General features: G+C 42.2%; 3 protein-coding genes across 3 annotated transcripts in view; all 3 read left to right on the top strand.

The window, feature by feature from the left end:
* Positions 1-7,632, top strand: part of LOC307233480 (polyadenylate-binding protein 1A-like) — a gene marked incomplete at both ends in the record, with an annotated part of 33,863 nt that extends 26,231 nt beyond the window's left edge. The window contains 2 exons of the mRNA XM_080004816.1: positions 7,020-7,150; positions 7,543-7,632. Coding sequence (XP_079860942.1) covers positions 7,020-7,150; positions 7,543-7,632 — 221 coding nt within the window. The remainder of the gene's footprint in view (positions 1-7,019; positions 7,151-7,542) is intronic.
* On the top strand, positions 978-6,366 carry LOC307234126 (polyadenylate-binding protein 1A-like; the record flags this gene model as incomplete). The annotated part of the gene is made up of 8 exons (XM_080005724.1): positions 978-1,170; positions 1,582-1,775; positions 1,934-2,049; positions 2,457-2,596; positions 3,266-3,360; positions 4,280-4,417; positions 5,763-5,858; positions 6,076-6,366. The coding sequence occupies 8 exons, from the start codon at positions 978-980 to the stop codon at positions 6,364-6,366; spliced, it is 1,263 nt and encodes a 420-aa protein (XP_079861850.1).
* A 1,216-nt stretch (positions 7,633-8,848) lies between the features above and the next one.
* LOC307233479 (polyadenylate-binding protein 1A-like) lies at positions 8,849-15,879 on the top strand (the record flags this gene model as incomplete). The annotated part of the gene is made up of 8 exons (XM_080004815.1): positions 8,849-9,041; positions 12,149-12,342; positions 12,523-12,638; positions 13,011-13,150; positions 14,502-14,596; positions 15,161-15,298; positions 15,403-15,498; positions 15,589-15,879. The coding sequence occupies 8 exons, from the start codon at positions 8,849-8,851 to the stop codon at positions 15,877-15,879; spliced, it is 1,263 nt and encodes a 420-aa protein (XP_079860941.1).
* Between the last annotated feature and the right edge of the window lie 3,652 nt (positions 15,880-19,531).

Genomic DNA, 19,531 nt, shown 5'->3' with positions numbered 1-19,531 from the left:
GGACATGTCCTGCCTGTAGATAGAGGCTGACTGACACTACTATAGTTGTTAACAAAGAAAAGATCTCTAGACCGGCTGTACGGGATATCGCCTTGACAAGGTAAAACACTATTCAGGGAAAAGGGTGAATGAAAAGATCTCCAGACCAGTTCTCCGGGGCTAGAATATCTGCCTTGACAAGGAAAAAGGCTATTCGGGAATAGGCCAAAATAATTGTTTACAGAGTAAAACAAGGTTTCTTTGATTCATTTATTTGCACTGCACTATAACTTCTATGCATTCTATGTATTCAATTTTTTACTTTATGCATTCTATGTCCTTTTATGATGTGTTTCTTTGCACTTTGTCTTAATGCTTTTTATGTTCTATGTTAAAGCACTTTGAACTGCCTTGTTGTTGAAATGTGCTATACAAATGAACTTGCCTTGCCTTGCCTTACTCCAGTTTTCGAGCCAAATAGACACAAAATATATCAGATAGGCTAGGCTGGCTTGAGCCAGAATCGTATACTATAACTTTGTGGAAGGTTTTGACAAAGATTTACGAATGATTCCACCTTACAGAGGATTTTTATAAGAAAAAGTGTGGCAGAGAAATTAAGTTGTCATTGGAACATATTACGGTAATTCCACACATAGCCCCTCCCACTGGACGCTGTGGCAACCAAGGGGCGTCATGATGTGATGTCTTTGTGGCATCACAACTCTCCCCCTATAAAGCTGAGCGAAGAAGCCGCCATTAAAACACAAGAAGATAAAGAAGCTGCTGTCACTTTACGTCAAAGAAGGAGAAGGTACATACATACACACACGTATGTACACACACAGGGCCAGTACACTTTTGAAATTTCACCAGGAATTTTCTAATTTAAATATTAGAACTCTGAGAGCACAGTGCGAGGTAGGATAACATTTTTAGACAAATTGTTAACGTAATCGTAATTTTATCCAGTCTTTTGCCTGAAACCAGCTGCAGCCATGAATCCTACTGCACCTAGTTACCCCATGGCTTCCCTGTATGTGGGGGACCTGCACCAGGATGTTACCGAGGCCATGCTGTACAAGAAGTTCAGCCAGGCCGGGCCCATCACCTCCATTCGACTCTGCAGGGACAGAATCACCCGCCGCTCCCTCGGTTATGCCTATGTCAACTTCCAGCAGCCTGCCGATGGTAGGCTTTTTTCATCTGACAAAATTTGTTCATAATATTAAGTTGTTAAGGATTTCATTTTTAATCTGTGGAGTTCAAATTCTCAACCTGCAAAGTCACTCTTTATTAATAATCAAGAACTGCTTACAATAACTGTCCTTTGGACAGACATAAGATGCACCTGTAAGGGCAGAGCAGAGGCCGTGGCTATAAGATAAGCTATGGCTTCTACTAGTCAACGGACGGCATTTTTCAGAATATATTATCTCTGACATGCATACAGTACATGTAGTTAAAGTCTCAATTCAGGATTTCAGATAAAATGTGTCTTCCAAAAATGTGCCATATTTTACCAAAATTTTCAAAGTCTTAGGATTGAATTCAGCACATTGTTGGATGTTCGTGTACGAGTATTTTTATTTTTTCACCCAGCGGAGCGTGCCCTAGACACCATGAATTTTGACAAGATCAAAGGCAGACCACTCCGCATCATGTGGTCCCAGCGTGACCCATGGCTGAGGAACAGTGGTATGGGCAACATCTTCATCAAAAACCTGGACAAGTCCATCGACAATAACACCCTCTACGATACCTTCTCTGCCTTTGGAAACATCCTGTCCTGCAAGGTAGACGGAGAGCTGATCCCCTTGAACTAGTGTGTGGGGAAGGAAGCCCAAAATTCAAACCCTGGCTCTCCATAACTCAATATTGCACTGGAAAACATGCAAGAATTGGCATTGCATGTTTTGATCGTTGCATGTGCTCCAATATTGCTTTTTTCAAGGTGGTTGGTGATGAAAATGGCTCAAAAGGTTACGGCTTCGTACACTTTGAGACCCACGAGGCAGCCGAGCGGGCCATTGAGAAGATGAACGGCATGTTGCTCAATGACAGAAAAGTGTAAGTAGGTCTATGATTACCCCTGTAGGATAAATGAATTGAAACCATTGACAGTTCAATCTAAGAACAAGAGCAGACAGGATTGTTAAGTGATAGTAACTGCATCTTGTTGACTAACTCAACCTCCAGCGTGTTTGGAAGTGTTTTATTTGTTTGGTTCCAATGGGTTTCATACCAAGATGAGAAAATGTCAAGAAAACTGCCATAATCCAGCACTGCAAATTAATTTTACAGTAATTCAATATGCACAATCCTAAGTGTAACTCATGTTTGTTACATGTCTGACTACATGTTTGTTTTGGGTTTTTTTCAAATGGCAAACAATAACAGATCCTGTGTTCAAATCAAGGCCATAAACTATGATGCATAAATAGATCAAAGTTTTAATTTTGTGGCCGATGCAACAGATTTGTTGGACCTTTCAAGTCACGGAAAGAAAGAGAGGCTGAGCTCGGAGCCCGTGCAAAAGAGTTCACCAACGTTTACATCAAGAACTTTGGGGAGGACATGGATGACGAAAAGCTAAGAGAGATGTTTGGAAAATATGGTGAGAAAATGTTCACTTCAAAGTAAAGAACCAAATGCTAAAAGTAAAGTGCATTTTTCTTTATTGTTTGTGTTGGAGACTTGGAGCAGTAAAAATCATTGAGGCTTGACAAGGGGTGTCTAGCTTCAGAATCCAGTTTAAAGTTCTTGTCATCACCTATAGAGCTCTGCATGGTCAGGCACTCGCCTACATTAAAGATCTACTGCAGCCCTTTGTCACCATCAGGTCCTTAAGGTTCCCTGATCAGGTTTTGCTGGTTGTTCCACAATCAACACTTAAAACTTAAAGAGACAGAGCTTTTGAGGTTGTGGCTCCTAAACTTTGGAAATCCCTGCCTTTAGGATCTTAGGAGTTAGGATCTGTGGACACCGAACACTTTTAAAAAGCAGCCCGAGACCCATTTGTTTAAACTTCCTTTGTGTAATTTGTGTGTTTCTTTTTTTATTTCTGTTTTGTGTTTTATGTATGTATGTTTATGATTATCTACCTCTTTGAAGCACTTTATGATGTCCCTGCTCTTGAAATGTGCTATACAAATAAATTACTCAGTTACTTACTTACTTACTTTAGGACTGGTCAGTCATGGTCAAATCTTGGGCGTGCACCCTTGCTGCATACAAGTTCTCATTCACCCATTGCTAAACACGGTCTTTATTTTTTATATTGTAGGACCTGTCCTGAGTATACGTGTCATGACTGATGACAGTGGCAAGTCCAAGGGATTTGGCTTTGTGAGCTTTGAGAGACATGAGGATGCACAAAAGGTTGGTACCACTTCCCGTCCAGAATGGCAATCAACAATTTTAAAGGAATCCTGTCTGGCATGTTGGCAGCGTATGCCTGAATGTTTTCCACTTACACTCAGTGATTCAATATTAAACAAACATTTGAAGTTTGTTCAAAAACAACAGCCAATGAGGCTATTCTGATAGACAAAGCTTCATACGTGCCATTACTCGAATGTGCTCAAACTTTACCTGACTTGTTCCTCTTCGTCTGTTGACCTTCTCTTCCCCAAGAAATTGTAAACTCATCTGAGGCACTGAGGTTATTACTTGTAACTTTGCATTTTTAGACCTAATCAAGTTAACGGCAGTAGTCCATCAGATTTACTTTGGTTGTTACCAACTTGAAAATGTTGTATTTTGCTCAGGTTTCAGTTAACAATAGACATCTGGCAATTTGTGCAATTGACAGCAGTTTATCTATCAACTGTTGACAAAGTTACTTTTTCTAAGTAGAGCTGTATATGTAGTCAATAGTGGTTGCCTTCCACATAACTTGGAGCTATGCAGATAATGCTACCAGATAATGCAAAATATTTCCAGCCCCAAAACTGCACATGCCCAGAGTTCCTAGAACTAACCCAATTTAACAAGAAAAAGGCGAAGCTAGCCACCATCCCCTAATGCCAAGCAAAGAACTATAAATTGGTTGTGACTTACTCTCCCACTTTAATCACTGTGGGAAACTAGGTGAGACCATTTGATTCTAAGTGAAAAATAGATTTGGAAGCACTTTGCCTTTGCCAAAGTTGCCACCACGGTAGACTATATTGGGTGCAGTGCACTGCACGTTGATGCATTGGACACTGTCATTACAACACAGCCTGTTAGTGTGACAGTATTCAAATACTATTTGCTGCTGGATTTGTTTGAATCAGCTTCCCATTGTGTTTTGCAGGCTGTAGACGACATGAACGGTAAAGAGCTGAATGGCAGGCAGGTGTACGTCGGCCGTGCACAGAAGAAGGGGGAACGCCAGAATGAACTCCAACGCAAGTTTGAGCAGATGAAGCTGGACCGCAAGACAAGGTACCAGGTGGGTAATGCCTCAAAGTCAAGTGTAGCAGTTTTGGCTACACAGGTTCAGTGGAACCAGGAAGTAAGACGCAGGCTGGGGTGGAAGACGCTGGCTCGCTGGGTTTGATTGGTTTAATCAAACAAATCTCTCGTGTGCGGAAACAAATAATCAGGCGGATAATAACGTAAATAATAATAAACGTAGCTGAATGCTTCTTAGAACTTCTCTGCGGTGCAAAAACACCTGTGACCGATTACAGTTTTTGGAGGTTTTGTAAAACGCAGCATGGGTAAGAGTTTTCAAAGTTTCCTTCAAACGCAGCATCGGCTCAAGTTGTCTGTCTACGTGAAGCAAACACTATGCAGTCCACAGGGTGCAAGTGGCTGGTTGCGAATGACTTAGAATCTTGAACTTGTATAACTTTGGATGATGATGTCACAAAGAGCCTCGCTTCTAAAACCAATTTAATCTGTGATGTGGAGATGGTGTGGTTTGAGCAGCCACACCTGTTCTGGGTCTAGGTAATTGGAGCCCAGGATCATACCTGTTCTTTGTTGATTGGTCTAACCAGCAACAGTCAAAGACCCCATCCCCACACACACTCAGGAGAGGAGCCATTGCCATGACACATGTCCATTTGGTCCTGGGCTAATTCCAGCTGGCCCACGCTCTACAATTAATCAGTGCGATTGCTCCACTGCTCCAGTGGAAAATCATCCGTGGAGGGGACAAATGGGACCGGGTCCACTCCAACTCTGCGGCGCCCTCAAACGCCCCGTCAGTGTCAACACATGCCAAGCAACACTCACATTTCCCAACCGATCGTCAGCGTACTCTCCCTTATTAAAGCATCAAACCCTGGCCAATCCAAATAATACCAAATGATGCGACAGGTGGAAGCTAACTGCAGCATTCACCCTATCATTTTTTTCCCTTAAAATGAATTTCAACTGGGGCTAAGCCAGCACCGTGTTCTGCAGACCACGGCTTAACCACTACCCATTGTCTGCCACATGAAGTTTATTTAAAACTCTCAGAAAACACCTTGGGGGGAAAAGGAAGATACCTCGAGAAGGGGTCACAGAAGGAGGAATCTTCCTTACAGGATGACTCAGCTGCATTGGATGCTGAGCTGGCAACATTAATAGCATAATATGACACGTCATAGGTTACGTACTATAGACTATGCAGTGCTAAGCTAAACAATATGACAGTATTTTTGCTGGTGCATAGGTGCTGCAGGTAAACACCTCCCGTAGGGATATGATGTTGAAAACCTTCCCAAGCAGCAATACATTGTCAATTACCAATGATTCTTTAAGAACTTACAAAAAAACAACTAACCTTTTCCTCTATGTACCAGGGTGTCAATTTGTATGTCAAAAACCTTGACGATGGTGTGGATGATGAGCGCCTACGCAAAGAATTTTCTCCCTTTGGAACCATTACAAGTGCCAAGGTATGGCTTCAAATTGAATTTCCTCAATTAGAGTTATCATTTTGGTGGTACTTCTAATCTTTGCCCATCATTACCAGTCACAACAAAACAAGTTTGCTTTAGTGAGTACTGGATACTTGCCATTACAGAGAACGGATAATAATACAGAGAAATTTTAAGAGTCCATGAGCATCCCTACTTAACATTTTGACATTACAAATGTCGTCTTCTCTTGCAGGTAATGATGGAAGGCGGTCGCAGCAAAGGCTTCGGCTTCGTCTGCTTCTCCTCCCCAGAAGAAGCCACCAAGGCTGTAATGGAGATGAACGGACAAACAATCGCTACCAAGCCACTGTATGTGACCCTCACAAAGCGCAAGGAGGAGAGCCAGACACATCCCCCCAACCAGTACATGCAAAGGATGGCCACTGTCCGTGCCATGCCCAACCCAGTCCTCAACCCCTACCAGCCTGCTCCTCCCCCTGGCTACTTCATGACCACCATGCCTCAAGTGAGAGGCCTTTTGTGATAGGAGCCTTACATTTTATTATTTTTGCCTGTCTCAATTTATGGCATACTGTATAGTATTTGCTTTCCCAGTAATAACTATGAACTTTTATGTATCCCTGATCCCTAGAGTAGATAGTACTGAGTGGATTATGGTAATAATGAAAACAAGATAGCATCAGCAGGTGTTATCTGTTATCTGAATGTTTGTGTATCTGTATTCCAACCAAACCTATTCTTCTTCCCACTAGCCCACCCCACCCACCAAAATTGCATCAGTGCAAAGTCTTTAAAGGGACTGAGCTGGACTTAGTGTGTGTGTTTCCCTTCTTCAGTCTGCTGTGCATGTATGTGCATGTCCAAGGACAGGAGCCCCTGCTGTGCATGTCCAAGGACAGGAGCCCCTGACTGCCTCCATGCAGGTCACAGCCTCCCCTCAGGAACAGAAGCGGATGCTGGGTGAGTTCTGCATTAGTTGTTCTAAGCAGCAAATGTACATCCATATACATGAAATTCACAATAGTATTGTGAATTTCATGTAGATGAATATTAATTTGCTGCTACAAACAGAGGAAAACAAGTTTATTTTATGTTGTCCACTGTTAGATTTGCCCTTTTGAGTGTGTGATCTTTACTGTGACCTGGCGGGTCCTCGATGCATCTCCCCCCCTGCAGGTGAACGTCTGTTCCCCCTCATCCAGAACATGCACCCAAACTTGGCAGGCAAGATCACTGGCATGCTTCTGGAAATCGACAACTCTGATCTGCTCTACATGTTGGAGTCTCCAAAGTTCCTGCGCTCCATGGTCAGTTAACAAAAAAAGATATATTGGAGCACTTATCCTGTGTAATCTGAGTATTTTATACAAACAGGTTTTTACCCAAACCTGCAGGGCTTAACATTAAGCTTTTTTAATCACTTGTTCAAAGGATGAGTTTCATTATTTTATACCAAAACAATATATAATGATAGAAGTACACAAGAGATAAATGTATAAATGCAGCATTTTTTTACATTTTTGAAAATGCAAGAACTCTACCACTACTGGAAGAAAGTGAAAGGATTTTATAGCCTTGTTTTACATGGCGCTTTGGATTGGTGGATTGGCAGTGGATTAATAATGGCTTTGTTGGGTGGCATGCAGGTTTCCTTCTGTTGTCAGTATGAATGCTATGTTAACTTTTGTTGTCGTTCAAGGTGGATGAGTCCATTGCTGTGCTTCAGGCCCACCAGGCGACGGAGGCTGCACAAAAGTCTACCACTCCTGCTGGACTTTCTGGCGTTTAAAAGGTGGGACAATTATGACTTTTGGTACTAAAATGATTACATGGTATTTGAACTGTTGAAAGATGCACGGATAAAATACTATTCAGAAGCTGTTTCATAATCCTCACTTTGAATATTTACGTACTAAAATGATTACATGGTATTTGAACTGTTGAAAGATGCACGGATAAAATACTATTCAGAAGCTGTTTCATAATCCTCACTTTGAATATTTACCTATTTCTTTTTGTTTTACAGATCATGCATTTTGAAACCTGCTTCATCCATCCATTCATGAAAAAGATGGGAAAATCTTTGAAAAAAAAAAAAAAACATTGAGAAACTCTGAAAACATCGCAAAATGATAAATTATTTCTTCAAAAAGAGATGAACACAATTGACTTTGCCTCGTCAATGAATGGTTTGACTGGGCCTTGATCATAAAAAAAATCTAAAGTTTGCTTAAAAAATAAAAAAAATATAAGGAAAATTGAGATAATACATTGGAATGCGTTTTATGTTTTATGTCATTTTACCATGTCAGTGTTCAGAATATCAAGAGCATTTTAAATGGTAATTTGTATTGTAAACTAATGGCTGTAATAAAGTCTCGACCAATATCCGCGCCTTGTTTATTTCTGTTTATTGGAATATTTAAGATGAAATACAGATCTGTGGTTTATTTAGTAATTTAACTGATTTGATATACATACACATGGATACATGCACACTCACGTAAACACACAGGGCCAAGTTTGAAATCCGCCAGTTGTTTAAGAAAGCGCATTTTGGTTTCCTATCGGAAAGTGGAGTGTAGCGGAGCAATCCAGTTGTCATGGAAACATTAGGGATTTCCTCACTTTGCCCTGCCCCCTCTAGCTTTGGCATCTGGAGGGGGGGGGGGTGGATATCATGTTATGACCTTGTGATGTCACAATTCTCCCCCTATAAAGCTGAGTGGAGAAGCCGCCGTTAACACAAGATGAGGAAGCTGCCGTCTGTTTACACCAAAGAGGAAGTCACGTACACACTCGCGTACGTACGCAAATGCATGGGGCCAAGCAGTTACATTCAAAATCTCACAAGGAATTGCCTAGTTCCAATATTAGAACTATGAGCAAAGCCTAGGGAAGGGAAAATGGCCGTTTATTTGAAACAAACTGCCTACTGCCTTCTCTGCACCATTAACTTGCCATTTGTATCCTTTTTTTTTTTTTTTGCCTGAAACCAGTCAGCCATGAATCCTATTGCACCTAGTTACCCCATGGCCTCCCTGTATGTGGGGGACCTGCATCACGATGTCACTGAGGCCATGCTGTATGAGATGTTCAGCCAGGTGGGGCCGATACTCTCCATCCGACTCTGCAGAGACAGAATAACCCGTCGCTCCCTCGGTTATGCCTATGTCAACTTCCAGCAGCCTGCCGATGGTAGGCTTTTCTTCTGGAAAAAATCTGACAACCTGACAAAAAGAACACTACTGTACGGGGTCTGTAGCCAGGGTGCTGTCCCTTCTTGACTTTTAACAGCAACTCTCAACCAATTGTATTGTTGTTCTTGGGCTCTCATTGGCGGCCACCTGCTCTATTGCACCACCGCTGGTGCAATAGACCTTTATACACTGAAAGTATTCATATGAAATCATTAAGTATCAAATGCTACTCTTTGGAAAAATGGTGGTCGCCATTAAACATGTGCACATATAAAGGAGCTTATTAATAAGTGAACTACAAATGTTATGCCCAAACATATTTTATGCCAGTTGTATTTTAATGTTTTTTAACTGATGGAATAGATTGGATTTTGTAATTTAATATTTGCGCGTATCACAATGAATTTAATATAAACCATTCAGACATTCAGATGCATTTGGGCTGTGCCTACGGCCATGTTTCCAGAGTTGCGTTTTTTTATATATATATTGGAAAACTTAAATACCTTTTGTGATAGGAGCCTTACATTTTATTATTTTTGCCTGGCTCAATTTATGGTATACTGTATAGTATTTGCTTTCCCAGTAATAACTATGAACGGCCATGTTTCCAGAGTTGCGTTTTTTATATATATTGGAAAACTTAAATACAAATACTCAAAAAGATGAACAAAAAGGATTTTTCTACTGTTACTGATCTAGTTCTCTGCACATCAGGATCTTAGTCAATTAAATTACTCAAGCATAATAGTGATAATCAAGGCATTTATATCAGATTAGGCAAATGTGAATTGTTTGCAAGTTCTTTGGATGATGGAGTCTCTACTAGGTGTTTCGATGATTTGAGGCGTTATAAGTACATTATAAGTGTGTGAAGCAGTGGCTCAGAAGGTAGAGCGGGAAGATTGCTGGTTTGATTCTGGGGTCCTCCTGGTAGCATGCTGAATTGTGCTTGAACAAGACACTCAACCCTAACTGCTCCTGATGAGCTGTGTATGGCTGCCTCCATTGAATGAATAAGTTATTATTCGCTTTGGACAAAAGCGTCTGCAAAATTCTAATGTAAAGTCTAATGTGTTACTGGCATGTTTAGTTTATGTCCCATTTCGGAATGGAAGATAGCAGTGGCGGGCTGTGAATTTTACACCTAAGCCTTCAGTGGCCTAGGCCTTAATACCATCATTATGACACCATGCTTACAGACACCATCAATATTATACAGAAACGCAGTAGTTGCATCACAGACAGGTATTTTATATAGCAAGAGTGAACGACATTATTAAAGTAAGAAAACAAATAAACACAATTCAACAGGTTTCCTTTCACTGCAGTCAGAGCTGCGCCACATACATAGCATTGCAGAAGGATCAATATTAACCTGATATGATGACAAAATGACAAAAATAAAGCTTTCAGGCCCCTGGAGTCAGAACTAAATTTAGTTTATGTGCATAGCAGTGCATAAATAAGGCCATAGGTGCCCTCTCCTTAACTTTAGCCTGAACTCCATTTAGTCCAGATGTCATGACGGGTGCGCCATCGTAACACTGCGCCACAACTTTATCCAGACATTAATTTTCCTCCAAGAAACGGACAATAAGAGCAGCAATGTCATCGGCTCGCTTGCCACTAGCAACATCTTCAAATGTTATAAAGCGCTCCTTGACGCCTGTGTCCGTCACATAACGCAGGACCAGTGCGAGCTGCGCTGCATTACTCACCTCTGTCGTCTCGTCCACCATAACAGCGACTAAGGTGCTTTATTAATCTCCCTTTTTATCTCTTCTCCCATCACTTCAGCAGTAGCAGACATCAGGTCCTTTTGTATTTTGCCTGACGTCCCACAAAACACTTTGTTAGTGGACAGGTGATAATGTAAGTCGCTGTTGTTCTCAGCAAGAAAAGACAGAAGCTCCAAATAGTCGCCTCTATTTGTGGATCCAGCGCTTTCATCATGTCCCGAAATGAAAGTTCTTGTTTACACAAAAATATGACACAATCGATCGGTCCTTTCAATATTTCCCTATTTTTCTTCACCTTTTCGTTGTGGAGTTCCGTTTCCCGGCGCAGCTGTTCGTTGAGCTGCTGGTCCACTCGGGTTTCCCCCGAACGTTTTCAAAAGCACCTTCGCTTGTAAGTGTCCGGCCGTGCTTTGGTGTCTCGTTGCTGCCTGGGTCGGACAACTCAAGTTTGCAAACCCCATGTGGCTCCAAACACCAAGTCGATCCGTTGCAAATAACAGACATTCCCAGCAATACAATTTGCAGTGTTCCTATGAGGCTGTAATACAAGGGTACCGCTTGTAGTTTGTGATTTGAAAGTGGCGGACAAACCCTTTCCCCTGCTGGGACAGGCGTGCTAGCTGCGGCGTTGGCCGACCTTTTCTTACCATGTCCAGCTTTTCTTGAAAAGCCCGTCTTGAAAATGGCGTTAAAATTATATCTGCGACCGAATTAATTTCTTCTCCTCCTTCAGCCATTGTGGGTTGAAAAAACTATTAAATAACGGAAATATTTTAGCTTGTGAAGGTCGCTACGAATGCGGTTTAGCTAGTTCCTACACTCTCTGCCCATCCAATCAAAGGACGGGCACTTGTTTGCCGTCTTTATTGAACGCCTGCTAGATGGCTCTGGTGTCGCCAACTCGAAATCCTATTGGTTAAATTAAGCTTCGTTGCCATTGATTTTGAGTTACAAGCGCCCGCACTGTTGGTTCTGAAGGCCTCAAGGCAGATTTCTTTCACATGGCAACACATGATGGCTGAAATATGATTGGATAAAAGCTCTAACATAAACATACACTACTGGAAGCAGCGCAAACAAGAGAAAAGCTATGAAATAAAGATAATGAACATTTGAGAATAATTAAATGAACAGAATAGACATTTTGGGAATAATTTAATACATATTCATGAAAATAAATATATTAAAATGCAAGTCAGTGATTCTGATAGTGTTTAGGCCAGCAGAGGAGGCCTTGCTTGCCCTGACAGCCCACCACTGGATGATAGTATGTCTCTTGCAAAAAGGTGCCAAATTCTAGGATTGATTCAAGCACATTATTGGATGTTGCTGTATGACTATTTACATTTTTTTTTCCCCACAGCGGAGCGTGCCCTGGACACCATGAACTTTGACGTGATCATAGGCAGACCAATACGCATCATGTGGTCCCAGCGTGACCCATCGCTGAGGAACAGTGGCGTGGGCAACATCTTCATTAAAAACCTGGACAAGTCCATAGACAACAAGGCCCTCTACGATACCTTCTCTGCCTTTGGAAACATCCTGTCCTGCAAGGTAGACGGAGAGCTGATCCCCTTGAACTAGCGTGTCGGGGCAGGCCGCCCACAACTCAAACCCTGACTCTCCATGACTTAATATTGCTGTGACACAGAACAATTTTCTTAAACAGGATTTTAATTTGCATTACGTTTTTTGCGATTGCTGGTCATGTGCTCCAATATCGCTTTTTCCAAGGTGGTTTGTGATGAAAATGGCTCAAAAGGTTACGGCTTCATACACTTTGAGACCCACGAGACGGCCGAGCGGGCCATTGAGAAGATGAACGGCATGTTACTCAATGACAGAAAAGTGTAAGTAGATCTATGGAGACCGAGTTGTTGCATCACATGTAATTGCCTCTTGTGGACTTACTCAACCTCCATTTTGTTCAAAAGTGTTTTCTTGGTTTTGATTCAATTGGTTTTAGACCTAACAAAAAGATTTGGCAGAAAGTCAAGAGAACTGGGTCACAATCCCACGCAGTTTATAGTGTGGGGACTTTAATTAGAGACGACTTGCTTCAGTATTTTTAGGTGTAATTGTGGTAATTCAGAAGACAGTTAATGTGTACAAATGGCTAATGTTAATGGGTCTGACCTTGATTAGGCCTTGATTAGAATCAAGGTCAAACACCATGTTGCATCAATGTCTCTTTTAGTTTTCAATTGTGGTCAACACAACAGATTTGTTGGACCCTTCAAGTCACGGAAAGAAAGAGAGGCTGAGCTGGGAGCCTGTGCCAGAAAGTTCACCAACGTTTACATCAAGAATTTTGGGGAGGACATGGATGACGAAAAGCTAAGAGAGATGTTTGGAAAATATGGTGAGGATACGATCACTTCAAAGTAAAGAACCAAACAGCAAAATTAAAGTGCATTTTCCTTTCTCGTATATTTTGGGGACTTGGAACAGTAAAAATCCTTGAGGCTTAACAAGAGGTGTCTTGCTTGCTATGGACTAATACGCGGTACATCCCAGCAAATTATTAAATACTGTTGTATTTCATGAAGCAACAACCACATAAGTACTTTTTATTATTTTTATGTTATACAGTATATGAAATTAAGGGCAATTAAAATATGTTTACAATATTTTCTACTAAATAAAGCCAGTGGGTTATTTAAGTTATTTGCAACAATGGGATTTTCGAAATCTACCTTCACAGCAATTTAAGGCTTATTTAGCACTGCCTGTACAGTTACATCCATCCACTGCTAAATGTGCTGTCTAACAGAGAGTGGCATAAGTTAAGGTATCTGTACCGGCGCAAAACTTGGGCAAATTACCGATTAAATCGTCTATCGACTCAGTATAGAGACTTTGAGGGGCGGGTGCTGAAAGAAAAAGGAAAGGTACATGGACCCTCAGCTCCGATTCTAGGCATTTTGCCGCTCTGGGCAAACAGAGCAACACAGTGGAGCCGCTGTGCACACATCACATGTGTGCCGAGATGCGAGGTTCATGAGGTGTTAGTCATGAATATATCTTGCCCAGACAATCCGCAATCACGATACACATTAACACTTAAAAAAAAAAGTGCCTGATAAGAAGGGGTCCATGGGGTAGGTGCTCAGACACACTCAACTTTATTTTAGTTTGTTACCTACATGTATGAAACAAATCTTTTAAACACAACTGAGTTATGGGACTGTCCCGCTCCGTACTGTTCCAAAAAAACGATTGGAATTTAGCACAATCGCCCAAGCCTAATCAATTACAATTACAATTACATTGCATTTAGCAGACGCTTTTATCCAAAGCGACTTACAATTATTCAAACACCGACGGACACAGCCATCAGGAGCAATTAGGGGTTAAGTGTCTTGCTCAAGGACACTACAGCATGCTAGCAGGAGGAGCCTAGGATCGAACCAGCAACGTTTCGATTACTAGAAGACCAGCTCTACCTCCTGAGCTACCATCCCCTCAAAGCGCTGCAGCTCCATTTCCAATATGCCAATAAACATATGTTTTGAGAGTTTTGATTGTGAGACTCTTCTCAAGCTGTCACAGTTCGTACATAATCGTCAGGTCGCTATGCGACCCAAAACACTTTTAAACAATGATCCAATTTTTCTCAACAACAGTTCACACGATTTATGCCAGAGGGTTTCACCCTCTTATGCTGCACCTTTTTGAAAGGCATCAGTAGGATTTTCCTTTTTTTATTGTAGGACCTGTCTTGAGTATACGTGTCATGACTGATGACAGTGGCAGATCCAAGGGTTTTGGCTTTGTGAGCTTTGAGAGACATGAGGATGCACAGAAGGTTGGTACCACTTCCTGTCTCAAATGACAATTAGCTATTTTAAAGGAATCCTGCCTGCCATGTTTTGGTTGCTTATGACAGAATGTCGGTGCAGTTGAGTCGTATCTGTAAGCTATAGTGGTTGCCTTGCACAGCACTTGGTTGGAGTTATGCCAGGACAGCGCTACTAGGTAATGCAAAATATTTCCACCCAAAAGATTAGACATCATCCAGAGTTCCTAGAGCTAATGCAATTCAAGGAAAATGTTAAGCTGGCTGTAATGCCCTAATGCCAATAGAGAAAAATATAAAATGGCTGTAACTTTGAGGTGAATTTTGTAGCCCAAAATCAGTTTCATACTGACTGTCTTAATTGCACCACTGTTGGATGGTAGGTGAGACCATTTGATTGTAAAGGGGACAGATTTTTTAACACTTTTGTAACAGTAGTGGCCACCATAGTAGAATATATTGGGTGCATTAGACACTGTCAAGGTTGTTACACACAGCCTGTTACTGTGACTATCTTCATGCTTTTTTTTTTTACTGTATTTGTTTGAATCAGCTTCCCATTGTGTTTTGTAGGCTGTAAACAACATGAACGGTAAAGAGCTGAATGGAAGACAGGTGTATGTGGGACGTGCACAGAAGAAGGGGGAACGCCAGAATGAACTCCAACGCAAGTTTCAGCAAATGAAGCTAGACCGCATGACGAGATATCAGGTTGGTAACGCCTCAAAAACCTTCCCAAGCTCCTTCTGTGCTGTCAACTACCTATGATTCATTAAGAACTAACAAAAAAAGACTACCCTTTTTCAATGTACCAGGGTGTCAATCTGTATGTAAAAAATCTTGACGATGGCGTGGACGATGAGTGCCTCCGCAAAGAATTCTCTCCCTTTGGAACAATTACAAGTGCCAAGGTACGGCTTAAAAGAGTATATCGCTACTTAACACTTTGATTGGGGCGCTTTGAATGATTTTTGAAAACAGAATGTCATCTTCTCCTGCAGGTAATGATGGAAGGCGGTCGCAGCAAAGGCTTTGGCTTCGTCTGCTTCTCCTCCCCGGAGGAAGCCGCCAAGGCTGTGATGGAGATGAACGGACGAATCGTTGCTACTAAGACACTGTATGTGGCCCTCACCAAGTGCAAGGAGGAGAGCCAGGCGCATATCGCCAACCAGTACATGCAGAGGATGGCCACTGTCCGTGCCATGCCCAACCCGGTCCTCAACCCCTACCAGCCTGCTCCTCTCTCTGGCTACTTCATGACCGCCATCCCTCAACTGAGAGGCCTTCTGTGATAGGAGGCTGAAATCGTATTATTTAGCATTGTTTTGTTGTCTTGTTTTCCCATTAGTAATAATCATCAACACTCTTGCGTATCCCTAATCCCTGAAGTGTTATCTAAGAACATGTTTGTCTTTACAATGTTTTGACAATAAAACCAAATCACAGATTGTATCACGGTAATAATTAAAACAAGATGGCAACAGGTATTTGGTTATTTGACAAGGGTGTCTGTGTATGTCATTCTATCCTATCTTACACTTTTTAGACTTTTGACTGCCTTTGAAAATACAATGTCTGAAATACAAATCAGTATGGATGGTTATTGGATGTGACATAGTTGCACTGATTTCCCCTTTCATGTGGGCGTGCGTGGGTGGTACTCTGTGGGTTCTTGGCTTCGCTGAGCTTTTGGGGCTTTTCTGTGGATGCGGTGCCATGAATGTTCTCGCAGTCGTGGGATGTCTAAGCAGCTGCGGGGCATGTGGGTTGCTGCGAAACCTGCAGGTGGATACATCTCACCCACTCCCTTGAACACCCTCCTGATTATGTCTTTCTTCCTTCTCCTTTATTGCTGTAATTGTCACAGGAAGAGGCCACATGCCGTAATGGTTGCTCCCAATTATTATTTTTTTTGTATACTTTATTAATTCCTCAGGGGGGAATTAGTCATCTGCATTTGACCCATTTCAGGGGTCGCAGTGCCTGGGGAGCAGTTAGGGATCAAGCGTCTTCCTTAAGCACACTACAGCATACTACAAGAAGAAGCCAGGGATCGAACCAGCAATCTTCCAATTACTAGATGACCTACTCCACCGCCTGAGCCAATGCCCCCCTTTGTTGATTTAATTACTTTTTGTTAAATACAAGTTGTCATCTGTCATCTGATCAAAACATGGTAAGATCATCCTCTGAAGAGAGGGATTGGTGGCAACTATTAATGTATAACAGAAATTCTATACTCTTGTCATTTCACAGGAGGGAGTTATTGTTCTTGATGATTGAAGTTTTGCTTTGCAGGTTGAGAATTTGAACTCTCTTGTCTTGGATGTAATGGCATACAAATTCCCTTTGGGGTATGCCCAGCCTGTGACAGCACAGGCAAATTTTTTATGGAGTCAGAATTAACTGAGGTTCGGGAGAGGAGACCACACCCAGTGGCGTACCTGTCCAAGATGCAACCGGTACAGCTGCACCGGGCCCAGTGGCTGTTTGGGGCCCATCCCATCGGCGCGCCAGGGATGGGGTACCCTCGACTGGCGCACCAGCGATCGGTGGCCGGGAACTGTGCTGCACTTTGTGTCCACTTGCCCCCGTTCCTCAAATAAAAATCAGGGGGAACCCCGCCCCCACCTTCAATAGATTGCATAGACAGCAGAATGGCTAGAGCCTGGATGGTGCGTGTGGAGGACAGGGTCCAAACATATTTGCACCAGGGCCTATCACATTATGTTGCACCACCAACCATGCCTGCAACCAATCAATATTTAGCATTTTCTGTATACCTGTCACCAAATAGTGTAATTTATAGTACCCCAAAAGGATGTATTCTACATGCAAACATCACTAAAAACACTGTGGGGTGAATTCACAAAAGGATTATGCGACTTTTGCGGCCGCTAAACCAGTGCAAATAACACAAAAAGCAAGCGTCTAATTCACCAAACATCATCATTATTATAATTATTACTGTCGCCGCATCCTATAGCAATGCCTTTAACAGGTAGCAGTCTGTGGTGGTTTTCAAAATGCACTCCAAAGTAACATGTTAGCTTAGAATAATTTATTGTACAAAAAAGGCATCACAAACTTTGACAAAAACTGTTCTATAAACCTATTAAACTCAAAAGATATCAAAAAAACAAGTTAACAACAAAAACATGTTATGGGGAAGGTAAGGTGGGCATAATTTCCATTGAACCACAGATGGCATCGCACCTCACAGGATCATGGACAGCTCCGCAGGCTGCCGCCTTTTGGGTGCAGTGGCTCGGAACTTGGTAGAGCAAAATATATTAGAGATCTCTCTCTCTCTCTCAAGTGGATGGTGGCGTGAACGAGTGTGTCACGATGTCTGGAGTGAGTAACTTTAAAACTTTTTTCTATCTTTATGTTCTGAATTTATTTTGGTGAGGGGTATTGTTTTTTGTTTAGTTGTAGTGTGTAGATACAGTGGATGGGGGATGCTAGAGGTGGTGGTTTGTGTGGGTCCGCAGCAATGATGGACTTCATCACCAGGGTGTGCTGGCCATGGCACAAGTTGTGACACCTCTCTTTTTGGCATGTCACTTAAAGTTTAGAAACATTTGAAACATTTAAGTTACACAAGACACCCATCAAAGTACCAGCACTGGCCACCACTCTCCAGCACCACCCAGGCATCACATTGGGTCGTCTTAGCTCCACACTACAGTCACCTCACCACCTCCCTGAGTTCCCAGCATTGGAAGCATTCCCGAAGCTCAACTCTTCTTCGGACGAAGATTTGTTTGGCATTTCACCCGATCAGCCTCACGAGGACATCCATTTCAACGCTGCGCCTCACAATACCTTTGAAATTCTGCCTCTCCATTCAGACTTTCTGTGTTTTCTGGGGTCCTTTGGAGAGGAAGCTATTACTTTGCCGTACGCCTTGCTTTCGAGTGCAGGAGCAGTGCAGTCACGGAATCACCACAATCTTTACCTCTTCAATGAGCTTGGTCTCCTGCCAGTCACAGAGCCTGGTCTCCTTCCTGACACAGACTGGTCTCCTCCCAGTCATGGAGCTGGAGCTGCACTAGCAGCTCTATGACCTAACAATGGGATGAAAGAAACGATACTGAATACTGACAGTATTGAAACTCACCCATGTCCACATCCCCATGCTCCTCCAAGGGCTCCGACGGCAGGGCCTCAACTTCCTTCCAACACTCGCCGCTCATCGCCGACCCACTACACCGTGGTTACGAGGTACTCAGATGTTCTAATCGAGTCTGTCATCTCACCCAAACTGTTCCAGCCACTCTCGTCGCATCAGCACTTCATCTGCTTCCCACCAGAGTCTACCAGACCACACCATCCAGATCCTAGGACGATCCTAGGATCAGTCCTCATAGCAAGAGCTTTCTTTAATGTGCAATCAGCACATGCAATGTAAACTAGTCCCCAAACTCATTAATATTAATAAGTCAATAAACCATTCAAAATACTAGATAGATAGACAATAGGCAAACAATTTTTTTTATAAAAGCAGTAATATATCAATAATTTCAAGCTCTCAATCAAATGTCATTATGACAGAGGTGATAAATTGAACAATCATATGCATCTTTTTGCAAAGGCAACAGATGAACTGTACTGAACTGCTGTAAGGCAATTTGTTTTACATTTGGTTGGGTTATTTTGTATGGACGGCCTTAGTGCCGTGATTTGCCTCAATTTTAACGTAATCTACATAAGCGTGTTTTTGTGCTGTTTTAGGCGTTGAAAACACCTTTAAAAGTGTGTGTTTTACTTGTCAAAAACACACTTTTTATGGCATTTTTCTGTAGCAATGCATCCATGAAAGGTGGTGCCATCATCAGGCTGTGGCTCTGTGTTGTCTTTGTGAACTGTACAGGACTCTCACATTCAGGGGATTATGTGACAGCAGAGAAGCCTCTTTTGGACATTCTTCCTGTATGCCAT

This window comes from Zeus faber, assembly GCF_960531495.2.
Source record: "Zeus faber genome assembly, chromosome: 8".
NCBI classification, from domain to species: domain Eukaryota; kingdom Metazoa; phylum Chordata; class Actinopteri; order Zeiformes; family Zeidae; genus Zeus; species Zeus faber.
This window is presented reverse-complemented; position numbering and strand designations above follow the sequence as displayed.